The sequence below is a fragment of the Vulpes lagopus genome, chromosome 10, assembly GCF_018345385.1.
Source record: "Vulpes lagopus strain Blue_001 chromosome 10, ASM1834538v1, whole genome shotgun sequence".
Classification (NCBI taxonomy): domain Eukaryota; kingdom Metazoa; phylum Chordata; class Mammalia; order Carnivora; family Canidae; genus Vulpes; species Vulpes lagopus.
In genome coordinates this window covers 107,464,044-107,491,935 of record NC_054833.1, presented here as the reverse complement: position 1 = coordinate 107,491,935, position 27,892 = coordinate 107,464,044, and the positions used below count along the sequence as shown (strand labels likewise).

The 27,892-nt window shown below is 40.2% G+C and overlaps 1 protein-coding gene across 2 annotated transcripts in view; it reads left to right on the top strand.

Annotated features, from left to right (window-relative positions):
• Positions 1–27,892, top strand: part of TANGO6 (transport and golgi organization 6 homolog) — a 202,862-nt gene that overhangs the window by 102,195 nt on the left and 72,775 nt on the right. For both annotated transcript variants that reach the window (XM_041769887.1, XM_041769888.1), the window contains exon 15: positions 7,490–7,630. In XM_041769887.1, the coding sequence (XP_041625821.1) occupies positions 7,490–7,630 (141 nt within the window). The remainder of the gene's footprint in view (positions 1–7,489; positions 7,631–27,892) is intronic.

The following is a 27,892-nucleotide window of genomic DNA, read 5'->3' as shown; positions in this document are numbered from 1 at the left end:
TCAGTGATATATTTAACAAGATAGCAGAGGAATATTGCATTCTTGCTTGAATCTAAAGTCATCTGCGCCTCCACCCATGCTTAGAATCTTAATTTCTGATTGTCTATCAGCAATCCTTGCTATTATACCTGGCAACTTCTTGTCCATGAATTCTTGCATGGAACTGTTGAGAAACCTCTGAAAAGATTCACTGTATCTGTTAATGGTCAGAAAACAAGCTCCTCATGGAAGATGCCATGGTTGGTTTTCTGGGGCACCAGTGGGAAAATCTGAAGTGGGCAATGTCTTTTTTTTTCCTTTAAAGATTTTATTGGGCAGCCCCAGTGGCGCAGTGGTTTGGCGCCGCCTGCGGCCCGGGGCATGATCCTGGAGACCCGGGATCGAGTCCCATGTCGGGCTCCTTGAATGGAGCCTGCTTCTCCCTCTGCCTGTGTCTCTGCCTTTGCTCTCGCTCTGTGTCTCTCATGAATAAATAAAAAATAACATTTAAAAAAATATTTTATTAAGTAATCTCTACATGGGGCTCAAACCTAGGCCCTGAGATCAAGAGTCGCATGCTCCACTGACTGAGCCAACCAGACACCCCATATTTCTCTTGATTTAAAAACCTTTGGGCATTATCTACTCATTTTCTATATGTTGGATGAGGATTTAACACATGCACACATTAACACACGCATGCATACCTGCAGGTGCACACCTGTATCCCACCCCCTCTGCTGTTTCTGCATCATGATTTTTGGCTACATCTTTGGGCAGTATTTACTGTTAACTATTTGGATATTATTCATTGCTGAGCCTAGTTCTGTCTTCCTTATACATTTGTTTAGTGTTTTATGTAATTATTGCTAATTTCTTCCAAATGATTTCTTAAGGTTTTTTTTTTTTTTGTAAGATTTTATTTATTTGACAGATTGAGAAGAAGTATGAGCAGGGGGAGCAGCAGGCAGAGGGAGAGAGAGAAGCAGGCTCCCTGCAGATTAGGGAGCCCGACTCAGGGCTCCATCCCAGGAGCCTGGGATCATGACCTGAGCTGAAGGCAGATGCTTAACTGACTGAGCTATACAGGTGCCTCTCTTCCAAATGATTTAACAGCTGTTTTGAATATATGTCATGTTGTTCTATCTTTGTTCTCTTTACCCAGAATTCAGCCTGTGACACCTATCCCATTATCTTTATCCTTGTTTTGAGGTTTATACCCTTTTTACTCCTCAATAATCATTTTAGTAAGATTTCAGGAGGAAGAGAAGACAAACATTTGTGGTGATTCTACAACAGTTGATTATAAATTCTTTTTACTCTTGCCTCTGAAAGAGGCTTTTTTAGTTTAAAAGACCATGCCCCTTATCACAGACCTTTTAAACTTATATTTATTAAATTTATATTTGATAGATATCACATTACATGGTTCGAAGTTCAAAAGGTACAAAAAGATACAGAATAAAAACTCTCTTCTCTCATATCTTTCCCATTTCCCTCCCCAGAAACAACCAAAATCACGAGTTTCTCTTGTATCCTTCCAGAAAATTTTTAAAAAGATTTTATTAATTTATTTGACATAGAGTGAACAAGAACAAGCAGGAGGAGTGGCAGGCAGAGGAAGAAGGGGAGGCCGACTTTAGACTTTGAGCAGGGAATCCTGGGATCATGACGTGAGCTGAAGGCAGACACTTAACTGAGTAAGCCACCCAGATGCCCCCTTCCAGAAATATTTTATGAGTGTGTTTCCCTTTTGTACAGAAATGGTTGAATTCTATATACACTGCACTTTGTTCTGCATTCTGCTTTTTATCTAACAGTAGATCTTAGAATTTATTCCATAATAGTTCTTAAAAAGCTTTTTTATTTTTTTAATGGATACTGCATCCTGTTATATGACTGACCACAACTTAATCAGTCCTCTATTGATGAATGTTTGTTTCCAGTCTTTTCTTTACCAGTAGTACTACAGTGATGATTTTGTACATAAGTAATTTTCTACTGTGCTAGTGTATCTGCTAGGATAAATGCCTACAGTTTCTGGCTTAACACAGAACTTAGAATTTTAGACATAGTATATATTTTTTTAAAGATTTTATTTATTTATTCATGAGAGACAGAGAGAAGGAGAGGCAGAGACATAGGCAGACGGAGAAGCAGGCTCCATGCAGGAGCCCAACGTGGGGCTCAATCCCCGGTCTCCAGGATCATGCCCTGAGCCAAAGGCAGACGCCCAACCACTGAGCCACCTAGGCGTCCTGTCCCGTATAGTATATTTTCTTACACATGTAAGACAGGTTCTGTGAAAAAAGAAATACTTGACATTTTTTCCCATTCATATGAGAAATCCTTTTCTCTCTGTCCACCCTCCTCACCCTACAAGGACAACCAAAACAGATTTGAGTACAAAAGGAAGCTGATACTTTGCACTGGATTTCCCTTTATATAAGATGTGCTATATTATCTTCTCCCTTTTTCTTCTATTCTAGAAACCTAAAAGGGTAGATCTGAAATGGCTTTTACAGTGTTTTTAATAATAACTTTTGGGGATATAACTCACATACCATACAATTCATTCATTTAAGGTGTATGATACAGTGGTTTTAGTATATTCACAGAATGAATACCCATTACCACAATCAATTTTAGAAAGTTTTCATTGCTCCAGTAAGAAATTCCGCATCCATTAGCAGTTCCTCCCTATTTTCCCCTGTCTCCTACAGCCCTAGGTAACCACTAAATCTACTTTCTCTCTTCTGCCTTGCCCTGTCTGGGCATTTCATGTAAATGGAGTCACACAATATGTGAGGTGTTGTGTTTTTTACAGTTTTTTGTCAGCAGAAATACCTGAGAGGTTTGAGGGAATAGGTGGTTTTCCAAGTAGCTGTGGGTATTTTGGAAGGTAGGTTGTTAACTGCCCAGGAGAATGAGGCTGAGGTTAGTTTTAAGGTGGAGATTGGCTTAGCAGTTTCTTGGGATAGAGTCAGTCAGCAAAGACATTTAAGTTAAACTATCTTTCCTACAACACAAGAGTGTTGTGTAAGGTAAGACTATACCTAGGCTCCTTTTACTGCTGGAGGTCTGCAGAATCACTGAATACCTTGCTGAGGAATCATCGTGAAGTCAACACCGTTGGGATTAGAACACATTTCTGGCTTTGCAGGGAAAGTCTTTTTTGGAGAGACAAATGGTTATTTTACAGAGTTGACTGTCTCCGTTTTATTGCATAATGTGCTTTTAACAATATTTTTTCAGTTGAGTTAATTTGCCTATATCCTATGCTTTCCCTGAAAATACAGATCAGAATGTTTTCATGAACCCTGGTCATTTTAGGTTCACCTTTACCTTCCTTCTATGTAACTTATCTATTAAACCACATCTTGAAATATGTAGTCATTTTCCTGCTATCAGAGCAGAAGCAGGTATTTATCACACAGTCATTTGGTTCTTATTGCCAAAGGGATTGATGTGTCATGTTTTCTTGAAGCCTGGGCTGACCCAGAAATTACCCCATTTTTCAATTACAAAGGAATTATCAAGCGTGAGGGGCAAGGGGTCATGTGAAGGTTATGGTCTCGCTTCCTCAGTTGTCAAAATTCAGAGAACTTTTCAAGTAAGAAACAAAAACAGCCACACGAAATTTCACCTCTTTAGTTGTTTAGCAGTCTTGACCATCATTTATGATTCTCTTCACTGCTTAGTGTAAGAGTAAGGACGGAGCTGCCCTAGGGATTTATAAACTCCTAGGTGGCAGCTGTATCCTAGAAGGTAAAACTCAAATAGTCAGAGGGCCATTTGGCAGCAGCGTGGAAAAGGCCAGCAAGAAGATAAACAATTGCTAACGTGGGACTGTGGGAAGCAAGGAAACTGGGCTTTGCTATTAAGCAACCTTTTAATGCAAGAGTGGAAGAATTTAAAGCTCCCTAGTGGAATTAAAAGTTTGGCATTATAGGAAAAGTACGTAAGTAAATAAATAAAAATTTCAATCTTTTTTTAATCTGAAGAAGGGTGTGTTAGGATTCCTTTGAATGAAAAAAAATCAAACAAACTGGCATACACATAAAAGGATATTTATTGATTTACGTATGCAGAGAGTCTAGTGGGTGGAAGTACATTTGGATTCAGAGTCTCAAAGCATGACATCAACTCTCTTCCTTTTTTTCCTTCCCTCTCTTGGCTTGACCCTCTTCTGTGTTGGCTTTTTTTGCGTGGGCTTTCTCTACATAGAGGCCACAGGCAATCCAGGTTAATAACTTCAACAGGAAGAAAGAGCTTATCTTTCCCAGTACTTTCAATGTGGGCTCCAGAATTGAGTTTCATTGCCCATTCCTGAGCCCATCATTGTGTGGGCATGGGATGGAATGTCCTAACTGGCCAGCCTGGGATATGAGTTTATATATGGAAGGGGAGAAAGTGAGTAGTTAGCTCCACTCAAACCACATAGACTAAGGCTAGGAAAGGGAGAGTTCCCAAAGGACCACCAGGTTTTGTTACCAGAGTAGATGCTTTGTGCAACCAAAATATATCTTTAATTCCACCTTGGATCTCCAAAAACTTCCCCATCATTTTGCAGAAGATAACTAACTACAAATGCAGTGTCATATTGTGCCAACAGGGAAACTGTCTGATTCAGGTTCTGCCACAGCCTGAACCTTCCTTAAGAGCAGAGCTTCTGCTTGTAGAAAATTGGAGGCCACATAAAGGAAGATGTAGTTTAGGATGACATGCAGGGACTTCCCAGACTTTTTGGAAGCAATGAAAAGATAAGGGTGGGGAAGGCAAAAATAGAGGCAGACAGGTGCAGCCTTCAGCAGGTGTACTGCCTTTGTGTATATCTGATTTATAAAAGAATGGATATCACAACCTATAGCATAGAAAACAGGGGCACCTGGGTGGCTCAGTCAGTTAAGCAGCCGACTCTTGATACCAGCTCATGTCATGATCTCAGGGTCTTGGGATCCAGTCCTGTGTCTGGCTCCGTGCTCAGCGGGGTGTCTGCTTCGGGATTTTTTCTCGCCCTCTGCTTCTCTCTCTCTCAAATAAATAAATAAGTCTTAAAAAAAAAAGAAAAAAGTTTGTAGATTTTGCATAAATATCAGATTTAAATGGGAGATTGGAAAAAAATAAATGGGAGATTGGTAAACTCAGATGAAAAATGAAGATTTCTTAAGCATTTATTTTTTTTTTAAGATTTTATTTATTTATTCATAGAGACACAGAGAGAGAGGCAGAGACACAGGCAGAGGGAGAAGCAGGCTCCATGCACCGGGAGCCCGACGTGGGATTTGATCCCGGGTCTCCAGGATCACACCCTGGGCTGCAGGCGGCACTAAACCGCTGCACCACTGGGGCTGCCCTTCTTAAGCATTTCTATTACTCCTTCCCCATCTTCTTTTTCTTAATTCTTGAAATTTATATCAAGACTGTATCTTTGAACTCTTTTATCAGTTCATTCATTGAACAAATACTTGCTGAGCACTTGCTGTGTCCTGGCACTCTTCTGCTGAGGCTACAGCAGAGAGCAACAAAAAAAATCCTTGACTTTATAACGTTTACACTCTTAAGGAAGGGAGCAGTCAATAAATAAACAAACACTGTATATAACATGTGCTAAGAAGAAAAATAAAGCAGGGTGAGAGAGATAAAGAGTAGTAGGGGAAGGAGGCTGCCATTTGTATATGGTAAGTGTAATATTTGAGCAGAGACATGATAGGGCTTGGGAGGAAGCCATAAGGGTACCTTACCTGGAGGAGGAGCAGCCTAGGCAAGGGGATGTCAGGGAAGACTATGGGCCTGAAGCAGCTTGGTCTACTCGGAGAACAGTGAGGAGGCCAGAGTTGCAGGACAGTGAACAAGGGAGAGTATATGGTAAAAGAGGAGGTCAGAGAGTAAGCAAAGGTAGTTGGGATTGGGGTTGCTCATAGGCAGGGGAGAAGGGGAAACCATTGAGGGCTTTGGGCAGAATGATGGGGCCTGACTTGTTTTAACCAGATGGTTCCAGCTGCAGTGAGGTTATCAGGTAAAAGCAGAGAGACCAATTGGGGAAAAAAAAGAAAAGCAGCATGCCACAAATGAGAGACCAGCGTAGTTGAGGTAGAGGTAGTAAAAAGAAGCTTTCTCCTCCTGAATGTATTTTGAAACCTGTATTTCTTTCCTTTGTTTTTCTTTTCTTCTTCCTTAATATTCTTTAGAAGTGTGTGACATTTTCCTCTCAAGTAAGAGAACTCAAAACTTGTTTATATAGTTTTGAGACCAGGGGCTTTATTTCTAATCCTATCTTAGAGCATATCTCCCCTCCTCTTTCCACCCCTGTGAGGTTTGCTCCCTGCGGGGTGGGGCTCAGATAATGATTACACATCTAGGAGGTACTGGCATGATGGCAGAAGGGACCATCGAGTACTGTAGTCCCCACTTACCCACAGTTTTGCTTTCCACGGTTTCAGTTATCTGAGATCATCTGTGATCTGGAAGCAGATAATCCTCCTTCTGACTAATCATCAGAATGTCAGTCGTAACCTAACATTGTGTCACAACCACTATGTTATCTAGTGGTTCAGCTCATCATGTAGGCATTTTGTTATCTCATATAATCACAAGAAGAAGGGTGTATAGAGTACAATAAGTATTTTGAGAGAGAGAGAGAGACCTCATTCACATAACACATTACAGTATGTTGTTGTAACTATGTTATGTTCTATTTTATTATTAGTTATTGTTGTTAATCTCTTACTATGCCTAATTTATAAATTGAACCTTATCATAGGTAGGTATGTATAGGTAGAAACGTAGAATATAGAGTGTTTGGAACTCTCTGCAGTTTCAGCCTCCCAGAGGGGGGCTTGGAACGAATTCCCTGCAGATAAGCTGGGGAGGACTACTAATGTACTTGAAATATGGACTCAGGAGCAGGACCTTCCCCGTTTCTGATCAGGGAACTCAGCTTCTAAGCACAGGTCTCCTACTGCTCATGCCCAGAATGCTCTGAAGATATTTCCTTGTGGAAATTACTCTCCTCATTGCCAGTCGTACAGAGAATACTCATGTTGGAACAGAGAACTGCAGCAAAGACAGGAAGCGCTGCTGTGTTTCGGGCTGATATGTTGGCAGGAATGATACTAGTCAAAGAACCTTAGAGTCTCAGACTTGGAGGGCTCCCCAGAGGGTATTTAATCCTGTCTTCTCCTGCTGCTGTGTGAATCTCTGCCACAATGTGTAATCATCTAGCCTCTGCTTTAAGACTCTAGAGTCCATAAATCATAGAATGTCAGGGCTGGAAGTGATCTTAGAGATCATATAGGACTGAGACTAGAAGAATCCAGGAGACTGAACTTTCAGACTCATGTTCTTTGCACTCACTGTGTTATCATTCCAAATAAAGGGCAGCCTTTCTGGTAGAGTCACAGAGGTGGATTTAAGTGTCTCAGTGTTCATCCCATCTCAGGCTGTCTGGGTTTATTTGCTTTACATTTTCAAATCATAATGAATCCTTTCTTTTTATTTTTCACCCCAGGGGTTGCCCTACTCTCAGATGCATACCCTGAGAAAATCTTGCTTGGCCTATTGGCTCAGTATGACAGTGATAAAGACAAGCACACACCAGAGACCAGAATGAAAGTTGGAGAAGTCCTGATGCGAATTGTCAGAGCATTAGGTGAGTTTTCCATCGTCTGGAAAAAGGTGGGAGGCAGTATAGCTTTGGAACCAAAGTCTGCATACCTTGGAGATTTCTTATGCCAACACTATGAGGACAGTTTCAGGGCTGAGATGAACTACTTCCTGTTCAAGGATTTAGCAAATGTCCACACGCCCACCAAGAGATTGGCAGCAATGTTGCCTATTTTCCTACCACCGCTTGGACTCCTCTCCTGAGCTATGTTGGGACCTGATTTTCATTGGAGTTGGAATGAGAAGTTTCACACTTGCTGAGCAGCAGCAAGCATAAAAAGAAGAGGAATGTCAGACAGGGAAGGAATAGCTCTAGCTCTTGTTTGGCTACTGTGTGCCAGGTCGTCCGCATATATAATCTCATCTTATTTTCCAAAAAAAAAAAATCCTATCTAGAGAGGCTATTGTTAGACCCAGTTTATAGGTGAGGAAATTGTGGTGCAGAGACCTTCAGCAGTTTGTCCAAGACTCATTCAGCTGATAAGTAAAGTGGTGCTAAGAATTGAGCCCATGAACTCAAAGGAAGGTGCTCCAGACTACATAGGCGGAGAGTAGTAAGATCTCTTGGGTCACAGTGCCTATATTGAAATCCCAAACTGCCGTTTATTGGCTGTGTGACCATGGGAACATTTCTTAAACTCTTAGTGCCTCAGTGTCCTAGTATATGAAGTGAAGCTATTAATAGCACTTACCTCATAGGGCTAGCATAAGGATTAAGTAAGGTAACATTTAGAATAGTGTCTGGCACACAATATAAGCTCAATACATTTTCATTGTTGCTAAGAAGAAAGATTGCTTTCTTATTTTTAATTTTTTAAAGATTTTATTTATTTATTTGAGAGAGCACAAACATGGGGCAGGGAGGAGGGGACAGAGAAAGAGAGAGAGAGAAGCAGACTCCCTGCTGTGCATGGAGCCCGATATGGGACTTGATCCCAGGACCCTGAGATCATGACCTGAGCTGAAGGCAGACACCCAGCTGACTGAGCCACCCAGAAGCCCCAAAAGACAAGAAATACTTTATTTAAAGTATGCTCTTTTTAAAGAAAAGAAATACTTTATTATTTATTCTTTATTGAGTGCCCTTAAAGGACTAGAAGATGAGACACTGGGGAGTAAGGATAAAGAAAACAGTTGTTCACTCTAAAGATAGGGGTTAGATTAAGATAAATTAACAAATTTCTCCATAAGTCAGTAAGTATTTTTATATCGAGCTATATAACATGGAATTGGAAGGGCTTTCTTTAACTTGCATTATATAAACTTAGCCATGGACTACTACATTGAATATAGACAGCTTGAAGCTGTCATACTCCACTGAGTATGGACCAGTGTTATAGAGTATCCATTCAGCAACTCCATCATGTATCCACTAGGATGTGATCTAAGGCATAAAAAGAAGTGATCTCTGGGATCCCTGGGTGGCTCAGCGGTTTAGCACTGCCTTCAGCCCAGGGCCTGATCCTGGAGACCCTGGATCAAGTCCCACATTGGGCTCCCTGCATGGAGCCTGCTTCTCCCTCTGCTTGTGTCTCTTCCTCTCTCTCTACCTGTGTCTCTCATGAATAAATAAATAAAATCTAAAGAAAAAAAATGAATGAAATCTTTTAAAAAAAAAAAGAAGTGATCTCAGCTTCAATTTGACTAATTTGTCTGTGAGCTTGTAAATTTTACCCAATAGGGGAAGATTTTGGAAAACAAACAAGCTTTTTGCCCCTTGCTTCGAGAAATCACACTGAATTCTTCTTTCACCAACACTCAAAGATTTACGAAGATTCTACATAACCATGCATTATTTCTTCAGATATAGCCCTGAATTTTCCTAATTTCTGGGTGTCCCTTGTAACTAAAAAAGAGGACCTAGATGTCCAACCACTTAAATCTTTTTGTTAGTGATATAAGAATATCATGAGAATGATTTTTTTAAAATGTTTTCTACTCTTTAAAGAAAGACTAACTCTCTGTATTTGCCTTGTCCTAAATATGCGTCTGAAAAAATACCAGACAAGTACACCATTAGAAGAAATCAGTCTCTCACAGGAGGTGTGAATGTTAAGCTTAAAGTATCACAGGGTCAAGTGCAACTTCTGATTTCTATTTGCTTGTATCATTAGGATTATCAGAGCCAAGAAGGAATGTATGCCATACATAGACTCTATCATTATAACTTCTGGTAAACCTCTACCATTGGGACAATGAACACTGAAAATACACATTTCTCAGTCTCTCATGGCTAGGGCTAGGGGTGGAGATGAAGGACCGGGTTGAGTGGGAGAGAGTCCTTATTCCTTCCTACATGTTCCTATAATTAGCCCAATTTCCAAAACAGTCTTTGGCATTTCAAAGCAAACTCCATCAATTCTCAAAGTTCTCATGTTTCCGTAGCCTACTTTTCCAAGTATCCAACCATAAACATTGCCTTAGCTTTAACTGCTAATGTCTAATTCACATTACCAACTTGTTCAAGTGCGTAGATGAGGTGACTTGTTGAAATCCTTTAAGTGAAATTAAAGCCTGTTTTTACAACATAGCCAGTATTCTTAGTTTATTAGTGATATGGAAATCCTTGGGAACAACCAATCTGTAAGACTTCCCTAGAAAGTACCCTAGTTTCATTGGCCCACACTTGCTCTCTCACCACCCCCAACTTTTCTTGGCAGCTAGGGAGTTCCACAGAACAAGGCCCACAGGTGGGAGCGGATGCAGGACACTGCTGCTTCCTCTTGGCATCATGTCTAGTTCCCTAACTCTGCCTACTTGTCTTCCTGCCACTAGACAGTGGTGAAAATCAGGAGTTTTTTTCCTTTCCATTTTTAAAAACTGAGGTATCATATACACACAGTAAAGTATATAAAGTATACTCACATCAAAACTTCTAGTAACCTATAAAGTTTCCTTTCATCCCTTCCTAGTCTGTATCTGCCCCAGAGGTAAGCCCTATTCTAGCTTGTTATCACCATTAGTTTCTTTTGATTGTTCTTGAACTTCATTTTAATGGAATTAAATCTCCATATTTCTGGTATGTTAATAGATCTAGACACTTAGGTAAATTCAGGTCAGATCTGGGGGTAAAAATACTTCATAGGCATGATATATACTCTATTTCCTGTTATATCACAATAGGAGGCACATAATGTCTGGTTATCTCATTTTACTGATGGTGAGATTGATTAATGGTGTTTCCAGTCAGGTACATCTGTTATAAACTTCCCCATCAACCTTCCTGCTCGTGGGGGGGTTTTTGTTGTTTTTTTTTGGTTTTTGTTTTGTTTGTTTTTTTTTGACAGAGCACAAGCAGGGGGAGCAGCAGAGAGAGAGAGAGAGAGAGAGAGAAACAGCTTGCTGCCAAGCAGTGAACCTGATGCAGGGCTCGATCCTAGGACCCTAGGGTCATGACCTGAGCCTAAGGCAGACGCTTAACCAGATGAGCCACGCTGGTGCCCCCCTGCTTGTGGTTTTAAGTAACCACTGATAGCCGGAGCCTAGATCCGTTATTTCATAGGGGTTCTATTTTTTACACATTAAGAAACAGGTACAGAGGGATGCTTGGGTGGCTTGGCAGTTGAGCATCTGCCTTCAGTTCAGGGCGTGATCCTGGGGTCTTGGGATTGAGTCCCACGTTGGGCTCCCTGCATGGAGCCTGCTTCTCCCTCTGTCTGTGTCTCTGCCTCTCTCTCTCTGTCTCTCATAAATAAGAAAGAAAGAAAGAAAGAAAGAAAGAAAGAAAGAAAGAAAGAAAGAAAGAAAGAAAGAAAGAAAGAGAAAGAAAAGAAAAAAAAGAAAGAAAGAAAAGAAAAGAAAGAAGAAAAAGAAACAGAGATGGTTACTATCTTGCCTAATGTCACACAGCTAATTAATGGTGGATACAGAATTTGAACCCAGACAGTCTGACTCCAGACCTAGTCTCTTACCCAAAACACCATTGTGCCCTGAACATTCTTCCATGTCATTAAGCATCTTTTTCCTGTCATTAACATGGACATTGTCCACATCCTCTATAATTTTTAATGATTGCATGATATATTATTTGAATGTACCATAATTTTTTCAGCTGACCAACTTACAGGTTGTTCCAAGCTTTTGCTATTATGAATTACATTAAGATGAATATTCTTGGGACGCCTGGGTGGCTCAGCAGTTAAACGTCTGCCTTTGGCTCAGAGCTTGATCCTGGGATCCGGGATCGAGTCCCTCATCGGGCTCCCTGCAGGGAGCCTGCTTCTTCCTCTGCCTGTGTCTCTGCCTCTCTCTCTGTGTCTCTCGTGAATAAATAAAATCTTAAAAAAAAAAAAAAAGATGAATATTCTTGTAGCTAAACCTTTGTGCAGATTGTCTTCCAGGGAGATTGTGCCCATTTGTTTGTTTGTTTATTTGTTTAAAATTTTAATTTGAGTATAGTTGACATACAATGTTACATTAGTTTCCAGTGTACAACTTAGTGATTTGACAAGTTTATACATTATACTGTGCTCACTACAAGTGTAGCTACCATCTGTCACCATATAACACTATTACAATATCATCAACTGTATTCCTTATGCTGTGCCTTTTGTTCTTGTGATTTACTCATTCCATAACTGGAAATCTGTACCTACCACTCTCCTTCCCCCATTTTGCCCATCCCCCTGAGATTGTGCCAGTCTGTATTTCAGTGTTTGAGAATGTTTGTCTGTATCTTCATTGGTACTATATATGCTATATATTACCTTTTTTTTTTTAATCAAAGACATGTATAAAGAAATACTATCTTTTTATTTACATTAATTCAGTTGATAAAATTAAACATTTTTCATATATTTGTTGGCTAAGTTGTGTGTATGTCAGAGTGTGTGTGTTTGTGTGTGAATTGTTTTTTCCTGGTCTTTCTCCATTTTTCTGTCAGGGTATAGATTTTGTTATTTGATTTATAAAAGCTTTATCTATTTAAAAATCATGAACCACTAAAATTTATGTTGTGACTATTTTCTTTGGGTCATTTACATTTTAGTTTTGTTCATATTTTCTGTTTCTGTTTCTGTTCATATTTTGTTTTTTAAACATGCAAAAGTTTTTTTAAATTTTGATATATACAAATATATCTATTTCTGTATGGTTTCTCATATAGAAAGGGTTTTCAAACCAAGATTATATAAATATTAATATATATTTTTTAATTTCTACTTTTCAATGTAGAAAATATTGTGGAAAAAATTTTGGTTTAGTTTCTTTTATTTAAGGAACTATTTGATTTTTTATTATACTTTTAGAAATTTAATCTTAACACATTGCTAAATTACCAATTACTCCAAATGTTTCTCCATATGTTTCCTCGTATATGGCCCAATGTCAATGTTGACAATAACCTGGGGACCATTATATGTCATTGCATTTTTTAAAAACCTCTTTTAAAAATATAGTATTAAGTTACTGTGCCCACGATAATGAATTGGTAATTAGGACATTACTTGAAAAGTAGAATTAAAGCAAAGGGGATTGAATACACATGTGAGGGTATTTCCTTCTGAGACTGCCTTGAGCATTATTCCAGATCTAATGTAGACTACACAGCTTTCTCACATATGCCAGATGCAATATCTGCTTTCTCTTCAGCAGGGCTGAACAAACATTACCCCATTCTTCTTTGTTCTATAGATTAGTGATTCTCAAACGGGAGTAGGGGGGAAAAATTTTCCCCCCTAGGAGACATTGGCAATGTAAAAATGTCTGGAGACATTTTTAATTACTACAACTGGGGGCATAAGGATATTACTGGCACTTAATGGGTATAAACCAGGGATGCGTCTAAATATCCAACAGTGTACAGGACAGCCCCCTACAATGAGGAATGATCTGACCTAGAATGTCATTAAGGCCCCCTGTTGACACACCCTGCTGTAGAGCTCATGTGGATCATTCTATTTCTGTTTTATAATATTACTCATATGTGTTAGTTAAATCCATGACAGCCACATACAATTACGCAGGTTGTTCACAGCCATAAAAATTCCAAAAGGCATTATTATATGAATGGTATACCCTGGAGTTGTACAGTACTCAACCTGTGCAGTCATCCTAGTGGCCTTGACTAAATTCTAGGCTATCTCCTGTCTGTTACATTTTAGATTGCCACCTCACTGGGAGAGTTTGAAAAAGTCATTTATTCCTTTCTATAATACGTTTATACAACCTTTTGGATGTGAGAGCTTCTGCATATGGTTAATCTTATCTATTTTATACCCGTCTTATGAGCATAATTTTTAGTGATATCTTTTCTGATGTCTACTGAATTTGGGAGTTGTCCTTCTTAAAGCCTATCGCCACCTTTGAGGTGATTATATGTGCCTCCTATCCTTTCTTGCCTTCCTTTGTGGACCATAATAAGAACTCAAGTATATTTTTAAATTACTCCTTATATTTAGGGAAGATGTTATATACTTTGCCAGTATTTATTTCATATTCTAAGGAAAAAGAAAAAAATAGATGAAATTGCCTTTTATTGGTATGTGGCTCTTATTTGAATCCAAAGTTGGATCAGAAGTCCTTGATGGAAAAAGAATTTCTGCCTCTTCCCATAGTAATATTCAAACATTCTCTGAATTGTAATTTAATTTCCTGCTTTTGTCAACTTCTAAATCATATAAATTCCTGGGTTATATGGTAGCTCTTCCTAATGCTCAAAGTTGTATATGTGTGTGTGTATTTATCTTGAGTATAATTTTTTTTCCCTTAATCTTGGGTGGGTAGGGATATCCATGTAGTTCAGTTCAGAAACATTTTTTTTTAAGATTTTATGTATTTATTTGAGATAGAGAGTGAGAGAGAGCACAAGCAGGGAGAGAGGCAGAGGGGGAGAGAGAAGAAGCCTCCCCCACCGAGCAGGGAGCCCGATGTGGGGCTCGATCCCAGGACCCCGAGATCATTACATGAACCTGAGCCAAAGGCAGCTGCTCTGACAGAGCCGCCCAGGTGCCCCTCAGAAACATTTTTTGATTAGCTACTGAATGGCATGTTCTGTACCTGGGACTGGAAATAGGAATGTGAAAAGCCACAGTCTCTTCCTGCAAGGAGCTTATCATTTGGAAGGAGAGAATGACTCAGACACACATCATCTCTGTGAGGTGACCTGCACGTGAAGGGTATTGTGGGAGCACAGGGGAAATGATGGTCTTTGTCCTTTCTCTTCTTGAGATCCTGCAGTCAAATGTGGCAGTGTGCTACAGGGCTACATCCATTCCTCATGCTTATCAGCACAGCAGGTCAGTTTTTGAAAAATAGCCTTTGTCTGATGGTTTTCAGAGATTTTCAACTCACAGCATAGGTCTGAATTAAGGTAAAAAGGTAGGTTGGACATGTGAATAAGTGGATAGTCTGGGAGTTGAGCATTTATAGATTTCAGCAGCAATAAACAACAGTCAGGGATTAGAGTTTTCATATCGTAAGAGGAGAGATTTTCATCAAAATTCAGAGGATCAAATGAAATGCTTCTTGTCAAGTCTGCCTAGATTAGCATGAATGTAGTACAATTTAACAATTATTTATATTAATGTAAATTGGAAATACTAACCTGGCTAGATTTGAAGGTTGAAGCCAAGACTGAATTTTTTTTCTCATTTTCCTTCTCTTTTTCTTCCTCATGTTAATTTTTTTGAGAAGTGTAACTTTAAAATCTATCTATAGACCTTTCTCCTCCTAACTGTATCAGTAATACACAGTCATTTTAGACAAGTGTATTTTTTTTAAAGTATTTATTTATTCATTCATGAGCCACAGAGAGAGAGACAGAGACACAGGCCGAGGGAGAAGCAGGCTCCATGCAGGGAGCCCGACATGAGACCCAATCCTGGGTCTCCAGGATCACACCCTGGGCTGAAGGCGGCGCTAAACCGCTGAGCTACCCGGGCTGCCCTAGACAAATGTATTGAAAAATATTTAAAAGTATAAAAAAAAGAAAGTGATCACTGATAGTTTCACCGTTCAGAAATAACCACTCTTTGTTTGCATTCTGAGGTTCCTTCTAGTTGCTTTTTCTTCCTCATAACTGTAATTATACCATATGTATACTGTTTTCTTTCATTTAACATGACTTCTAGGCACTTTTCCATGTCATTAAATATTTTTTGAAAACACAAGATTTATTGGTTGTATTATAATTAGTAACTTGAATTTATAATAATTTTACTTAATTATCTTTTAGAAAGATACTGTTTAATTAGGTTGTTTCCAGTTCAGTTCCTTACTTGATGAGGAACTTTATGGGGATTATGAGGTGTGCTATTAATTATTCTGTGACATAAATTCTTTTGGTAAATCATTAATTCTTTCCTTAGGATTGGTTCCTACCAGATAAATTACAAGGTCCACATATATGCATGCACTTAAGGCTTTTGAAATCGAGTGCTCACTTGCCCTCCAGAAATGTGTACTCTTGTCAGCTGTAAATGACACTGCTAAGGTCGCACAGAGAAAACTTTTTCTGTGGCTTTAGACCAGACTTCTGAGCCTGACCAGCCATTTCCAAAATGTGTATCTTTGCTTCCAGAATGAATGGAAGAACCTGTCAGAGATGGTTGGTCTGTGGGTGGGTGAGGAGAAAGATGAGAGGGTGGGAAGGATTGACTGCAGATAGAAGGGTAGGTGCATGACTCAGTCTGAGCCCACTGCTGCTCCAGGAGAGCGACTCAGATCTGGTAGTGTCATCATGATATACAAAGAAGAGTACTCAATTATTTTTAGAGGCGAAAATTCTAGTTTTCTAATCAGCAAGCTCAGACAAGTTCCAGTTTACTCTAGGTCAGAAACTTCCAAAAACGAGAGCAAAAATAGAAAGCCATATTCATATTGCTCCATCTGAAGCATTTTACCTTCAATGAACTCTGTAGGAAAGATCAGGAATTAATATTTGGAATGAGGAATTGGGGGGAAAGAACAAAATTACATGTCTCTATTGGTGTATGCTATGGCAAGTAGAATGTCACCCAGGAATACTGGGACAAAGCAGCTTATACATCTAGGTTAAAAGGCACCTTTTCTCAAATTACTCTATATTCAAGAAAAGGGTGGGTCCTGGGTGTGAAGGTGTATTTCTAACTCTTAAAGCCCGTAAAACACCCTTATTTAATAAGCTCTGTCAACTTTTCCATAACCTGCTTAATTTTTAAGTTTTAGTCCAGCACTTTGGCACTTCAAAGTTCATCCAAGTGGTGAGCAACCGGTGCATGATCCCATCCAGCTCCAGGATGAAGTTCATAATCTACTTTAGAAAACCTGACAACCATCTTCTTCTGGCCAGTTGTAGAAGATAAAGGAAAATGGGCTAGTTGGATTTGTCTAGTAGGCTACCCTGATTTCTAGTTGGCTCGGCCTGGGAATTAAGATGAGTGGAGGAGCTTTTAAATGGCTATAATATTCTAGAGTATGGATATACCACAGTTTACATCATTTATTTATTATTTTTTAAAGATTTTATTTATTTATTCATGAGAGACACACAGAGAGAGCCAGAGACATAGGCAGAGGGAGAAGCAGGCTCCTCGCAGGGAGCTAGATGCAGGACTCCATCCCAGAACCCCAAGATCACAACCTGAGCCAAAAGCAGATGCTCAACCACTGAGCGGCCCAGGTGTCCCTGGTTTACACCGTTTATTCAATCATTCCTCTGTGGCTGGACCATCAGTTTTTCTGTTTTGTATTTCCTATGGCATACAGCACTGCAATATAAATTCTTATATATGTGTGCCAAGAGAAATATATATTAATATGTATATATGCATATTCCATATATATGTGCATACTGAAGTCCTGGGCCTTTATTTCTGTAAGATTGATATTTGCCTAAGTGGAATCATTGACTCAAAAGCTGTTTATATTTTAAATTGTTTATATGCTGACAGATTACTTCCTAAAATCGTGGGTGAGATAGGGCTTTTTGGACCCCCTGCTATGTCTGTTGTCAGAGAAAAATATCTTTTGAAAATTGTGTTTTTCAAAGGGAACAGACTAAGAAAGTTCTTTCTGTGTGTGTTATTTTGTATGTCTTCATTGCAACGGGAAAAAAGTCTTGTGGTTTTTAAAAAAATCTTTTATTTATTTATTCACAAGAGACACACAGAGAGAGGCAGAGACACAGGCTGAGGGAGAAGCAGGCTCCATGCAGGGAGCCCAATGTGGGACTCGATCCCAAGACTCCAGGATCACGCCCTGGGCTGAAGGCAGGCGCCAAACCTCTGAGCCACCCAGTGATCCCCAAAAAGTCTTGTTTTCAGCAAGATGTTATTAATACATTTTGGTATTAAGTAATTTACAAGACTAGTCAAGGAATGACAAATCAGCCGTTAGAAGTATCTTACTCAACAAAATTTGTTTAAAGGTGCAGCATTATATCATTCACTTCAAGAAGCATTCTAGTTAGGTAGTTTCCAGAAATATTTTAACTTTTAATTTACTGATTAAAAATTTAATTTTATGGGCTTTTTCTTTTCAAATATTTTATTTATTTATTTATGAGAGATATATATATATATAGAGAGAGAGAGAGAGAGGCAGAGACACAGGCAGAGGGAGAAGCAGGCTCCATGCAGGGAGCCCGACACAGGACTCGATCCCAGGTTTCCAGGATCAGGCCCTGGGCTGAAGCTGGCACTAAACCGTTGAGCCACCTGGCCTTTTCTTTTCTAATAAATGTTTTGGTTTTCTTCTGTGTCATAGATAATCCCAGATTTAAATGGCTTGAAACAACTACTCAGTTGTCTAGAACTCTGTGATACGTATATCCGTGGCAGGGACAGCTTATCTCTGCTTCACATGGTGTTGCCTGGGCTTGGCTGGTGGTTCTGCTGTGTGTGGTATAGCCTGGGCTCTCCCAAAAGGTTGCTACTTAGCTGGAATCCTGACTGGGGCAGTTTGCTGCTCTTCCACATGACTTTTTCACTGTCCCTGCATGTGGACACTCAACATTTGGTAATCTAAGTCAAACTCCTTTTCAGCATGGTGAAAGGTTTCCCAGAGAACAAAAGCAGAAGCTACTATGCCTATTAAAAGCTAAACCTAGGGGTACCTGGGTGGCTCAGTCCACTAAGCCAAAGGTCCCGGGATCGAGCCCTCCATCAGGCTTCCCTCTGAGGTTCTCCCTCTCCCCCTGCAGCTCACCCTGCTTGTGCTCTCTCACTCTCATTCTCAAATAAATAAACAAGATCTTTGAAAAAAAGAGCTAAACCTAAAACTGGCTTAGTCTGACTTCTGCCACATTCTCAAAGTAAGTCACAAATCCAGCCCAGGTTCAAGGCCTCTAATTTTTTATGAGAGAAATAGCAGTATGTTCAAGGATGGTGTGTTGGTAGCCATATCTGTATACTAACTCCACACTACCAAAAGTAGTGCATGCTTATGACTACAAGCCTAACAATACAAATATATAAAGGAATATCAGTCTCTTCCAAATATTAGTGACATTTACTATTCTTACCTCCCAAGGTAAACAATAGTAATAATTTGATATACATTGTCATACATTTCCTTATGCTCCTACAGATGTATGTAAACATATATGAGCTTTTCCCCTTTATTTTTTTTTTTTTTTGCTTTTCCCCTTTATAAAAACAAATTTGAATACTTTTACTATTACTCTATTATTACATGCCATCAATCTGTAATTTGTTTTCTTTGAAATCAACTTCAAAGGGTGAAATGCACACTTTTCAGTGCATTTCAGTGTGCATTTCAGCGTGGTTTGATATAAATCCATGTAATCATACAACAGTTGAAGTATAGAACATTTTTATCACCTCAAAAAGTTCCTTTTTGCCCAGATTATCTCCCATTCCAAACCCCACCCCAGGAAACCACTGATGAATTCTGTTACCATAGATTAATTAGATCTGTCTTTTCTAGAGTTTCATGTAAATGGAATTATGCATTGTATACCCTTTTGTGTCCGATTTCTTTTGCTCAGCATAGTATTTTTGAGATTCATCTGTGTTGGTGTGTCTGTCAGTCGTTCACTGCTCTTCATTGCTAAGTGGTATTACTTTATATGAATATACTGCAATTTGTTTACACACTTCTGTTGATGAACATTCTGGTACAAGGCTCTGTGTGAATGTATGTATATTTTTTCTCTTGGTTAAGTACTTAAGAATTGGAGTTGCTGGATCATGCAGTCTATGTATAAGGAACTTGCCAAACTGTTTTCCAAAGTAGTCATACCATTTTATGTTATGACTAGCAATATATGAAAGTTCCAGTTGCTCCATATCATTGCCAACACTTTATATCAATTTTTTAAAAAAATTTTAGCCATTTTAGTGGATCTGTGGTGGTATCACATTGTGGTTTTTAATTTCTTTGATGACTAATTATGTTGAGCACATGTCTTTTTATGTGCTTATTTTCTATTCATATAACTATTTTGTGAAGTAACTCTCCAGATCTTTTTCCATTTTTAATTGTATTATTTCTTTTTGTTGAGTTGTAAGAGTCCTTTATATGGAGAAGATATAAGCCCTTTGTCAGATACATGTATTTTGCAAGTATTTTCTTCTTAGCGGTGTCTTTTGAAAAGCAGACATCAATTTTGGGGTTAAAATAATATTTATTATAATATTAAGTAAATATGCAAAAACATATAATTAGGTTATATTACCTAGCTCATTTACAGCTTTATTTTTTTTTTTTTTTTTTTTTTTTTTTTTTTTTCCCTTTGTCTCTTTTTTTTTTTTTTAATTAACTTTTATTGGTGTTTAATTAACCAACATATAGAAAAACACCCAGTGCTCATCCCGTCAAGTGTCCACCTCAGTGCCCGTCACCCATTCCCCTCCAACACCCGCCCTCCTCCCCTTCCACCACCCCTAGTTCGTTTCCCCGAGTTAGGAGTCTTTATGTTCTGTCTCCCTTCCTGATATTTCCCAACATTTCTTTTCCCTTCCTTTATGTTCCCTTTCACTATTATTCATATTCCCCAAATGAATGAGAACATACACTGTTTGTCCTTCTCCGATTGACTTATTTCACTCAGCATAATACCCTCCAGTTCCATCCACGTTGAAGCAAATGGTGGGTATTTGTCGTTTCTAATTGCTGAGTAATATTCCATTGTATACATAAACCACATCTTCTTTATCCATTCATCTTTCGATGGACACCGAGGCTCCTTCCACAGTTTGGCTATTGTGGCCATTGCTGATAGAAACATCGGGGTGCAGGTGTCCCGACGTTTCATTGCATCTGAATCTTTGGGGTAAATCCCCAACAGTGCAATTGCTGGGTCGTAGGGCAGGTCTATTTTTAACTCTTTGAGGAACCTCCACACAGTTTTCCAGAGTGGCTGCACCAGTTCACATTCCCACCAACAGTGTAAGAGGGTTCCCTTTTCTCCGCATCCTCTCCAACATTTGTTGTTTCCTGCCTTGTTAATTTTCCCCATTCTCACTGGTGTGAGGTGGTATCTCATTGTGGTTTTGATTTGTATTTCCCTGATGGCAAGTGATGCAGAGCATTTTCTCATGTGCATGTTGGCCATGTCCATGTCTTCCTCTGTGAGATTTCTCTTCATGTCTTTTGCCCATTTCATGATTGGATTGTTTGTTTCTTTGGTGTTGAGTTTAATAAGTTCTTTATAGATTTTGGAAACTAGCCCTTTATCTGATATGTCATTTGCAAATATCTTCTCCCATTCTGTAGGTTGTCTTTTAGTTTTGTTGACTGTATCCTTTGCTGTGCAAAAGCTTCTTATCTTGATGAAGTCCCAATAGTTCATTTTTGCTTTTGTTTCTTTTGCCTTCGTGGATGTATCTTGCAAGAAGTTACTGTGGCCAAGTTCAAAAAGGGTGTTGCCTGTGTTCTCCTCTAGGATTTTGATGGAATCTTGTCTCACATTTAGATCTCTCATCCATTTTGAGTTTATCTTTGTGTATGGTGAAAGAGAGTGGTCCAGTTTCATTCTTCTGCATGTGGATGTCCAATTTTCCCAGCACCATTTATTGAAGAGACTGTCTTTCTTCCAATGGATAGTCTTTCCTCCTTTATCGAATATTAGATGGCCGTACATTTCAGGGTCCACTTCTGGGTTCTCTATTCTGTTCCATTGATCTATGTGTCTGTTTTTGTGCCAGTACCACACTGTCTTGATGACCACAGCTTTGTAATACAACCTGAAATCTGGCATTGTGATGCCCCCAGCTAAGGTTTTCTTTTTTAAAATTCCCCTGGCTATTCGGGGTCTTTTCTGATTCCACACAAATCTTAAAATAATTTGTTCTAACTCTCTGAAGAAAGTCCATGGTATTTTGATAGGGATTGCATTAAACGTATAAATTGCCCTGGGTAACATTGACATTTTTACAATATTAATTCTGCCAATCCATGAGCATGGAATATTTTTCCATCTCTTTGTGTCTTCCTCAATTTCTTTCAGAAGTGTTCTATAGTTTTTAGGGTATAGATCTTTTACCTCTTTGGTTAGGTTTATTCCTAGGTATCTTATGCTTTTGGGTGCAATTGTAAATGGGATTGACTCCTTAATTTCTCTTTCTTCAGTCTCATTGTTAGTGTATAGAAATGCCATTGATTTCTGGGCATTGATTTTGTATCCTGCCACGCTACCAAATTGCTGTATGAGTTCTAGCAATCTGGGGGTGGAGGCTTTTGGGTTTTCTATGTAGAGTATCATGTCATCGGCGAAGAGGGAGAGTTTGACTTCTTCTTTGCCAATTTGAATGCCTTTAATGTCTTTTTGTTGTCTGATTGCTGAGGCGAGGACTTCCAGAACTATGTTGAACAGCAGTGGTGAGAGTGGACATCCCTGTCTTGTTCCTGATCTTAGGGGAAAGGCTCCCAGTGCTTCCCAATTGAGAATGATATTTGCTGTGGGCTTTTCGTAGATGGCTTTTAAGATGTCGAGGAAAGTTCCCTCTATCCCAACACTCTGAAGGGTTTTGATCAGGAATGGATGCTGTATTTTGTCAAATGCTTTCTCTGCATCTAATGAGAGTATCATATGGTTCTTGGTTTTTCTCTTGCTGATATGATGAATCACATTGATGGTTTTACGAGTGTTGAACCAGCCTTGTGTCCCAGGGATAAATCCTACTTGGTCATGGTGAATAATTTTCTTAATGTGTTGTTGGATCCTATTGGCTAGTATCTTGTTGAGAATTTTTGCATCCATGTTCATCAGGGATATTGGTCTGTAATTCTCCTTTTTGGTGGGGTCTTTGTCTGGTTTCGGAATTAAGGTGATGCTGGCCTCATAGAACGAATTTGGAAGTACTCCATCTCTTTCTATCTTTCCAAACAGCTTTAGTAGAATAGGTATGATTTCTTCTTTAAACGTTTGATAGAATTCCCCTGGGAAGCCATCTGGCCCTGGACTCTTGTGTCTTGGGAGGTTTTTGATGACTGCTTCAATTTCCTCCCTGGTTATTGGCCTGTTCAGGTTTTCTATTTCTTCCTGCTCCAGTTTTGGTAGTTTGTGGCTTTCCAGGAATGCGTCCATTTCTTCTAGATTTCCTAATTTATTGGCATACAGCTGATCATAATATGTTTTTAAAATCGTTTGTATTTCCTTGGTGTTGGTAGTGATGTCCCCTTTCTCATTCATGATTTTATTAATTTGAGTCTTCTCTCTCTTCTTTTTAATAAGGTTGGCTAATGGTTTATCTATCTTATTAATTCTTTCAAAGAACCAACTCCTGGTTCTGTTGATCTGTTCCACAGTTCTTTTGGTCTCGATATCATTGAGTTCTGCTCGAATTTTAATTAACTCTCTTCTTCTGCTGGGGGTGGGGTCTATTTGTTGCTTTTTCTCTAGTTCCTTTATGTGTAAGGTGAGCTTTTGAATTTGAGATCTTTCCAGTTTTTGAATGTATGCTTGTATTGCAATGTATTTCCCCCTCAGGACTGCTTTTGCTGCATCCCAAAGATTTTGAACGGTTGTATCTTCATTTTCATTAGTTTCCATGAATCTTTTTAATTCTTCCTTAATTTCCTGGTTGACCTTTTCATCTTTTAGCAGGATGGTCCTTAACCTCCACGTGTTTGTGGTCCTTCCATATTTCTTGTTGTGATTAAGTTCTAATTTCAAGGCATTATGGTCTGAGAATATACAGGGGACTATCCCGATCTTTTGGTATCGGTTCAGACCCGATTTGTGACCCAGTATGTGGTCTATTCTGGAGAAAGTTCCATGTGCACTTGAGAAGAATGTGTATTCAGTTGAGTTTGGATGTAAAGTTCTGTAGATATCTGTGAAATCCATCTGGTCCAGTGTATCATTTAAAGCTCTCGTTTCTTTGGAGATATTGTGCTTAGAAGACCTATCCAGGGTAGAAAGAGCTAGATTGAAGTCACCAAGTATAAGTGTATTATTATCAAGGTATTTCTTGAGTTTGGTTATTAATTGGTTTAAATATTTGGCAGCTCCCACAGTCGGGGCATATATATTGAGGATTGTTAAGTCCTCTTGTTGGATAGATCCTTTGAGTATGAGATAGTGTCCCTCTTCATCTCTCACTATAGTCTTCGGGGTAAATTTTAATTTATCTGATATAAGGATGGCAACCCCTGCTTTCTTTTGAGGACCATTTGAATGGTAAATGGTTCTCCAACCTTTTATTTTCAGGTTGTAGGTGTCCTTCTGTCTAAAATGAGTCTCTTGTAGACAGCAAATAGATGGGTCCTGCTTTTTTATCCAGTCTGAAACCCTGCGCCTTTTGATGGGGTCATTAAGCCCGTTCACATTCAGAGTTACTATTGATAGATATGAGTTTAGTGTCATCATATCTATTCAGTCCTTGTTTTTGTGGATTGTTCCACTGAACTTCTTCTTAAAGGGGAATTTTAAGAGTCCCCCTTAAAATTTCTTGCAGAGCTGGTTTGGAGGTTACATATTCTTTCAGTTCCTGCCTGTCTTGGAAGCTCTTTATCTCTCCTTCCATTTTGAATGAAAGCCTTGCGGGGTAAAGTATTCTTGGTTGCATGTTCTTTTCATTTAGGACCCTGAATATATCCTGCCAGCCCTTTCTGGCCTGCCAGGTCTCTGTGGAGAGGTCTGCTGTTACCCTAATATTCCTCCCCATAAAAGTCAGGGACTTTTTTTCTCTTGCTGCTTTAAGGATCTTCTCCTTATCTTTGGAATTTGCAAGCTTCACTATTAAATGTCGAGGTGTTGAACGGTTTTTGTTGATTTTAGGGGGGGATCTCTCTATTTCCTGGATCTGAATGCCTGTTTCCCTTCCCATATTCGGAAAGTTTTCAGCTAGGATTTGTTCAAATACATATTCTGGCCCTCTGTCCCTTTCCGCGCCCTCGGGAACCCCAATTAAACGTAGGTTTTTCTTCCTCAGGCTATCATTTATTTCCCTTAATCTATCCTCATGGTCTTTTAATTGCCTGTCTCTTTTTTCCTCAGTTTCCCTCTTTGCCATCAACTTGTCTTCTATGTCACTCACTCGTTCTTCCACCTCGTCAAGCCTCGTCGTTAGGACTTCTAGCTTGGATTGCATCTCATTTAATTGATTTTTAATTTCTGCCTGATTAGATCTAAATTCTGCAGTCATGAAGTCTCTTGAGTCCTTTATGGTTTTTTCTAGAGCCACCAGTAGCTGTAAAATAGTGCTTCTGAATTGGCTTTCTGACATTGAATTGTAATCCATATTTTGTAACTCTGTGGGAGAGTGGGCTGTTTCTGATTCTTTTTTTTGAGGGGTTTTCCTTCTAGTCATTTTGCTCAGTGCAGAGTGGCCAAAAACAAGTTGTATTGGGAAAAGGAGAAAAAGAGAGAGAAGGAAAGAAAAGAGAAAAAGAAAAAAGAGAAAGAAGAAAAAAATAGGGGAAAAAGAGAAGAAAAAGAAAGAAAAAGAAAGAAAGGAGAAAAAAGAAAAAAGGGGGGGTGGGGGAAGCAATCAGAAATCAAGAAGAAAGAGAGAAAAAAAAGCACAAAACAAAAAAAAAAAAAAAAAAAAAAAAAAAAACAAAAACAAAAAAACAAAAAACAAAAAAAACCACGGGGGAGTATCTTCCGATTCTGTGTAGTTTAAGTCCCTTGACTTCCCTTGGAACTGGTCCGTCTCGCTGGTCTTCTGGGGGAGGGGCCTGCTGTGCTGATTCTCAGGTGTTGGCACTTGGGGGAGCTGCTCTGCCCCTGCCTGGTGCAGGGCTCGGTGGGGGTTGTTGACCCCGTGAGGCCCCGGGAGGAAGCCACAGTGGCGGGGGCAGCTCTGGGACCCTGGATCCAGCCCCCGCAGTAGCTCCGGGGCTCTCCTTCTGCAGGGCCTGGGGGCTCCGGGGCGGGGCCGCTGATCTGCTCAGTTCCAGGCAGGAGCGTCCTTGCTGTCCTGGGCCCTCCCGGCCTCTGCCTGTCCCGGGGGAGGCCGGATCCTGGGCTGTGTCCCGGCGCCCTGTGCTCCGGGGCCTGCGCTGTTGGATTCGCGCTCCCGGCGGTGCAGCCCCCTCCGCGGAGCCGCCGCCCGAGCCTCTCCGAGCTGTTCCCGGAGCCGCGCAGCCCCCTCCGCGCGGAGCTTCTTCCTCTGCGCGAGCCGCCGCCGCTGAGCTGTTCCCGGAGCCGCGCAGCCCCCTCCGCGGAGCCGCCGCCCGAGCCCCTCCGAGCTGTTCCCGGAGCCGCGCAGCCCCCTCCGCGTGGAGCTTCTTCCTCCGCCCGAGCCGCCGCCGCCGAGCTGTTCCCGGAGCCCCGCAGCCCCCTCCGCGGAGCCGCCGCCCGAGCCCCTCCGAGCTGCTCCGGGTCCCGCCGAGCGCTGCAGCCCTTAGGGAGCTCGGCGCACTCTCCGGGGCGCAGTTCCTCTGTTACTGTCCCAGGGAGCCCGAGGGCGTCCCCGCCTTTCTGGGGATCCTGCTCCAATTCCCGGGGAGCCCCTTTCCGCGGGGAAGGTTGGTGCAGCTCCTGCTCCTCCGGGACGGGGCTCTCCTGTCCTGGGGACACTCGCCCCGGCCTCAGCCCGGCTCCTCGCGGGGCCCCTCCCCCTTGGAGGCCTTTTGTTTCTTTATTTCTTTTTCCCCGTCTTCCTACCTTGATAGAAGCGCGAACTCTTCTCACTGCAGCGTTCCAGCTGGTCTCTCTTTAAATCTCAGGCCGAATTCATAGGTTTTCAGGATGATTGGATGGTTTTCTAGGTAATTTGTTGAGGACAGGTGACCTGGAGACCCTACTCTGCCGCCATCTTGCCCCTCCCCCTCTCATTTACAGCTTTAAAAACAAATAAATTTAAAATTTTAATGCCAACAAAAAATTAAATTTATGACAATAGGGTGCCTGGGTGGCTCAGTGGTTGAGCATCTGCCTTTGGTCAAGTCATGATCCCAGAGTCCTGGGATTGAGTCCCACATCAGGCTCCCTACAGGGGAGTGTCCCTCATGAAAAAATAAATAAAATCTTTTTTAAAAATTGACAGTATTTTTTTAATTGACAGTATTTTAATGTGATATGTCACATTTTGCAAAACTTAAATCACTGCCTACAATGTGAATATTCTGATGTTACAGTGGAGAATTTTTTGAGATTAGCATGCCCAAATTATTATGTGATGTAAGTTAAACGCTTACTCCCATGTATTCCTTCTCTATAAACTATTACAAAGCCCTTGGGTTCTGAAGTAAGACTAGCTGCATTCAAATCCCTGAGTTTTGAGTGTCTGGCCATAAGCAAGCTACTTACCATCTCTGTGCCTCAGTTTTCTCATCTGTAAAATGATCATCATAATAACAACTTACTTGATAGAGCTCTTGTGAGGCTTACAGGAATTAATAAGGGTAAAGTGCCAGGTATACATAGTAAGCACTCAGTGCTAATTAGTACCTTTTATTACCTCAAGCTCTAAGTAGTAACTCTGCAGGAACTGAAGCCTTGGACCATTAGGAACACCAGACAGTAGTGGGTAGAATTTCAACTTGCTCAGAAAAACAAGAACTGAACCCAAACCAGACTTCTGGCATATAGCTGGGAACCAGGTTTATACTACTCGCTACACATATAAGAATGAAAGCTGCTGTTACCACGGGGAACAAGCTTTTCTCTTGGAGGATCAACAAAGACACACTTACCCCCAGACCCTGCTCACTGGTGAAATAACTTCTAGTAATTTCCCAAGGATGAAGGTCTACATCATCAGTTTCTTCTTCCTATTGAATTATTCCCATTTACAAATAAACATTACTTAAAATATATATATTTTTAAAGATTCTATTCATTTATTCATGAGAGACACACAGAGAGAGGCAAAGACGTAGGCAGAGGGAGAAGCAAGCTCCCTGCTGGGAGCCC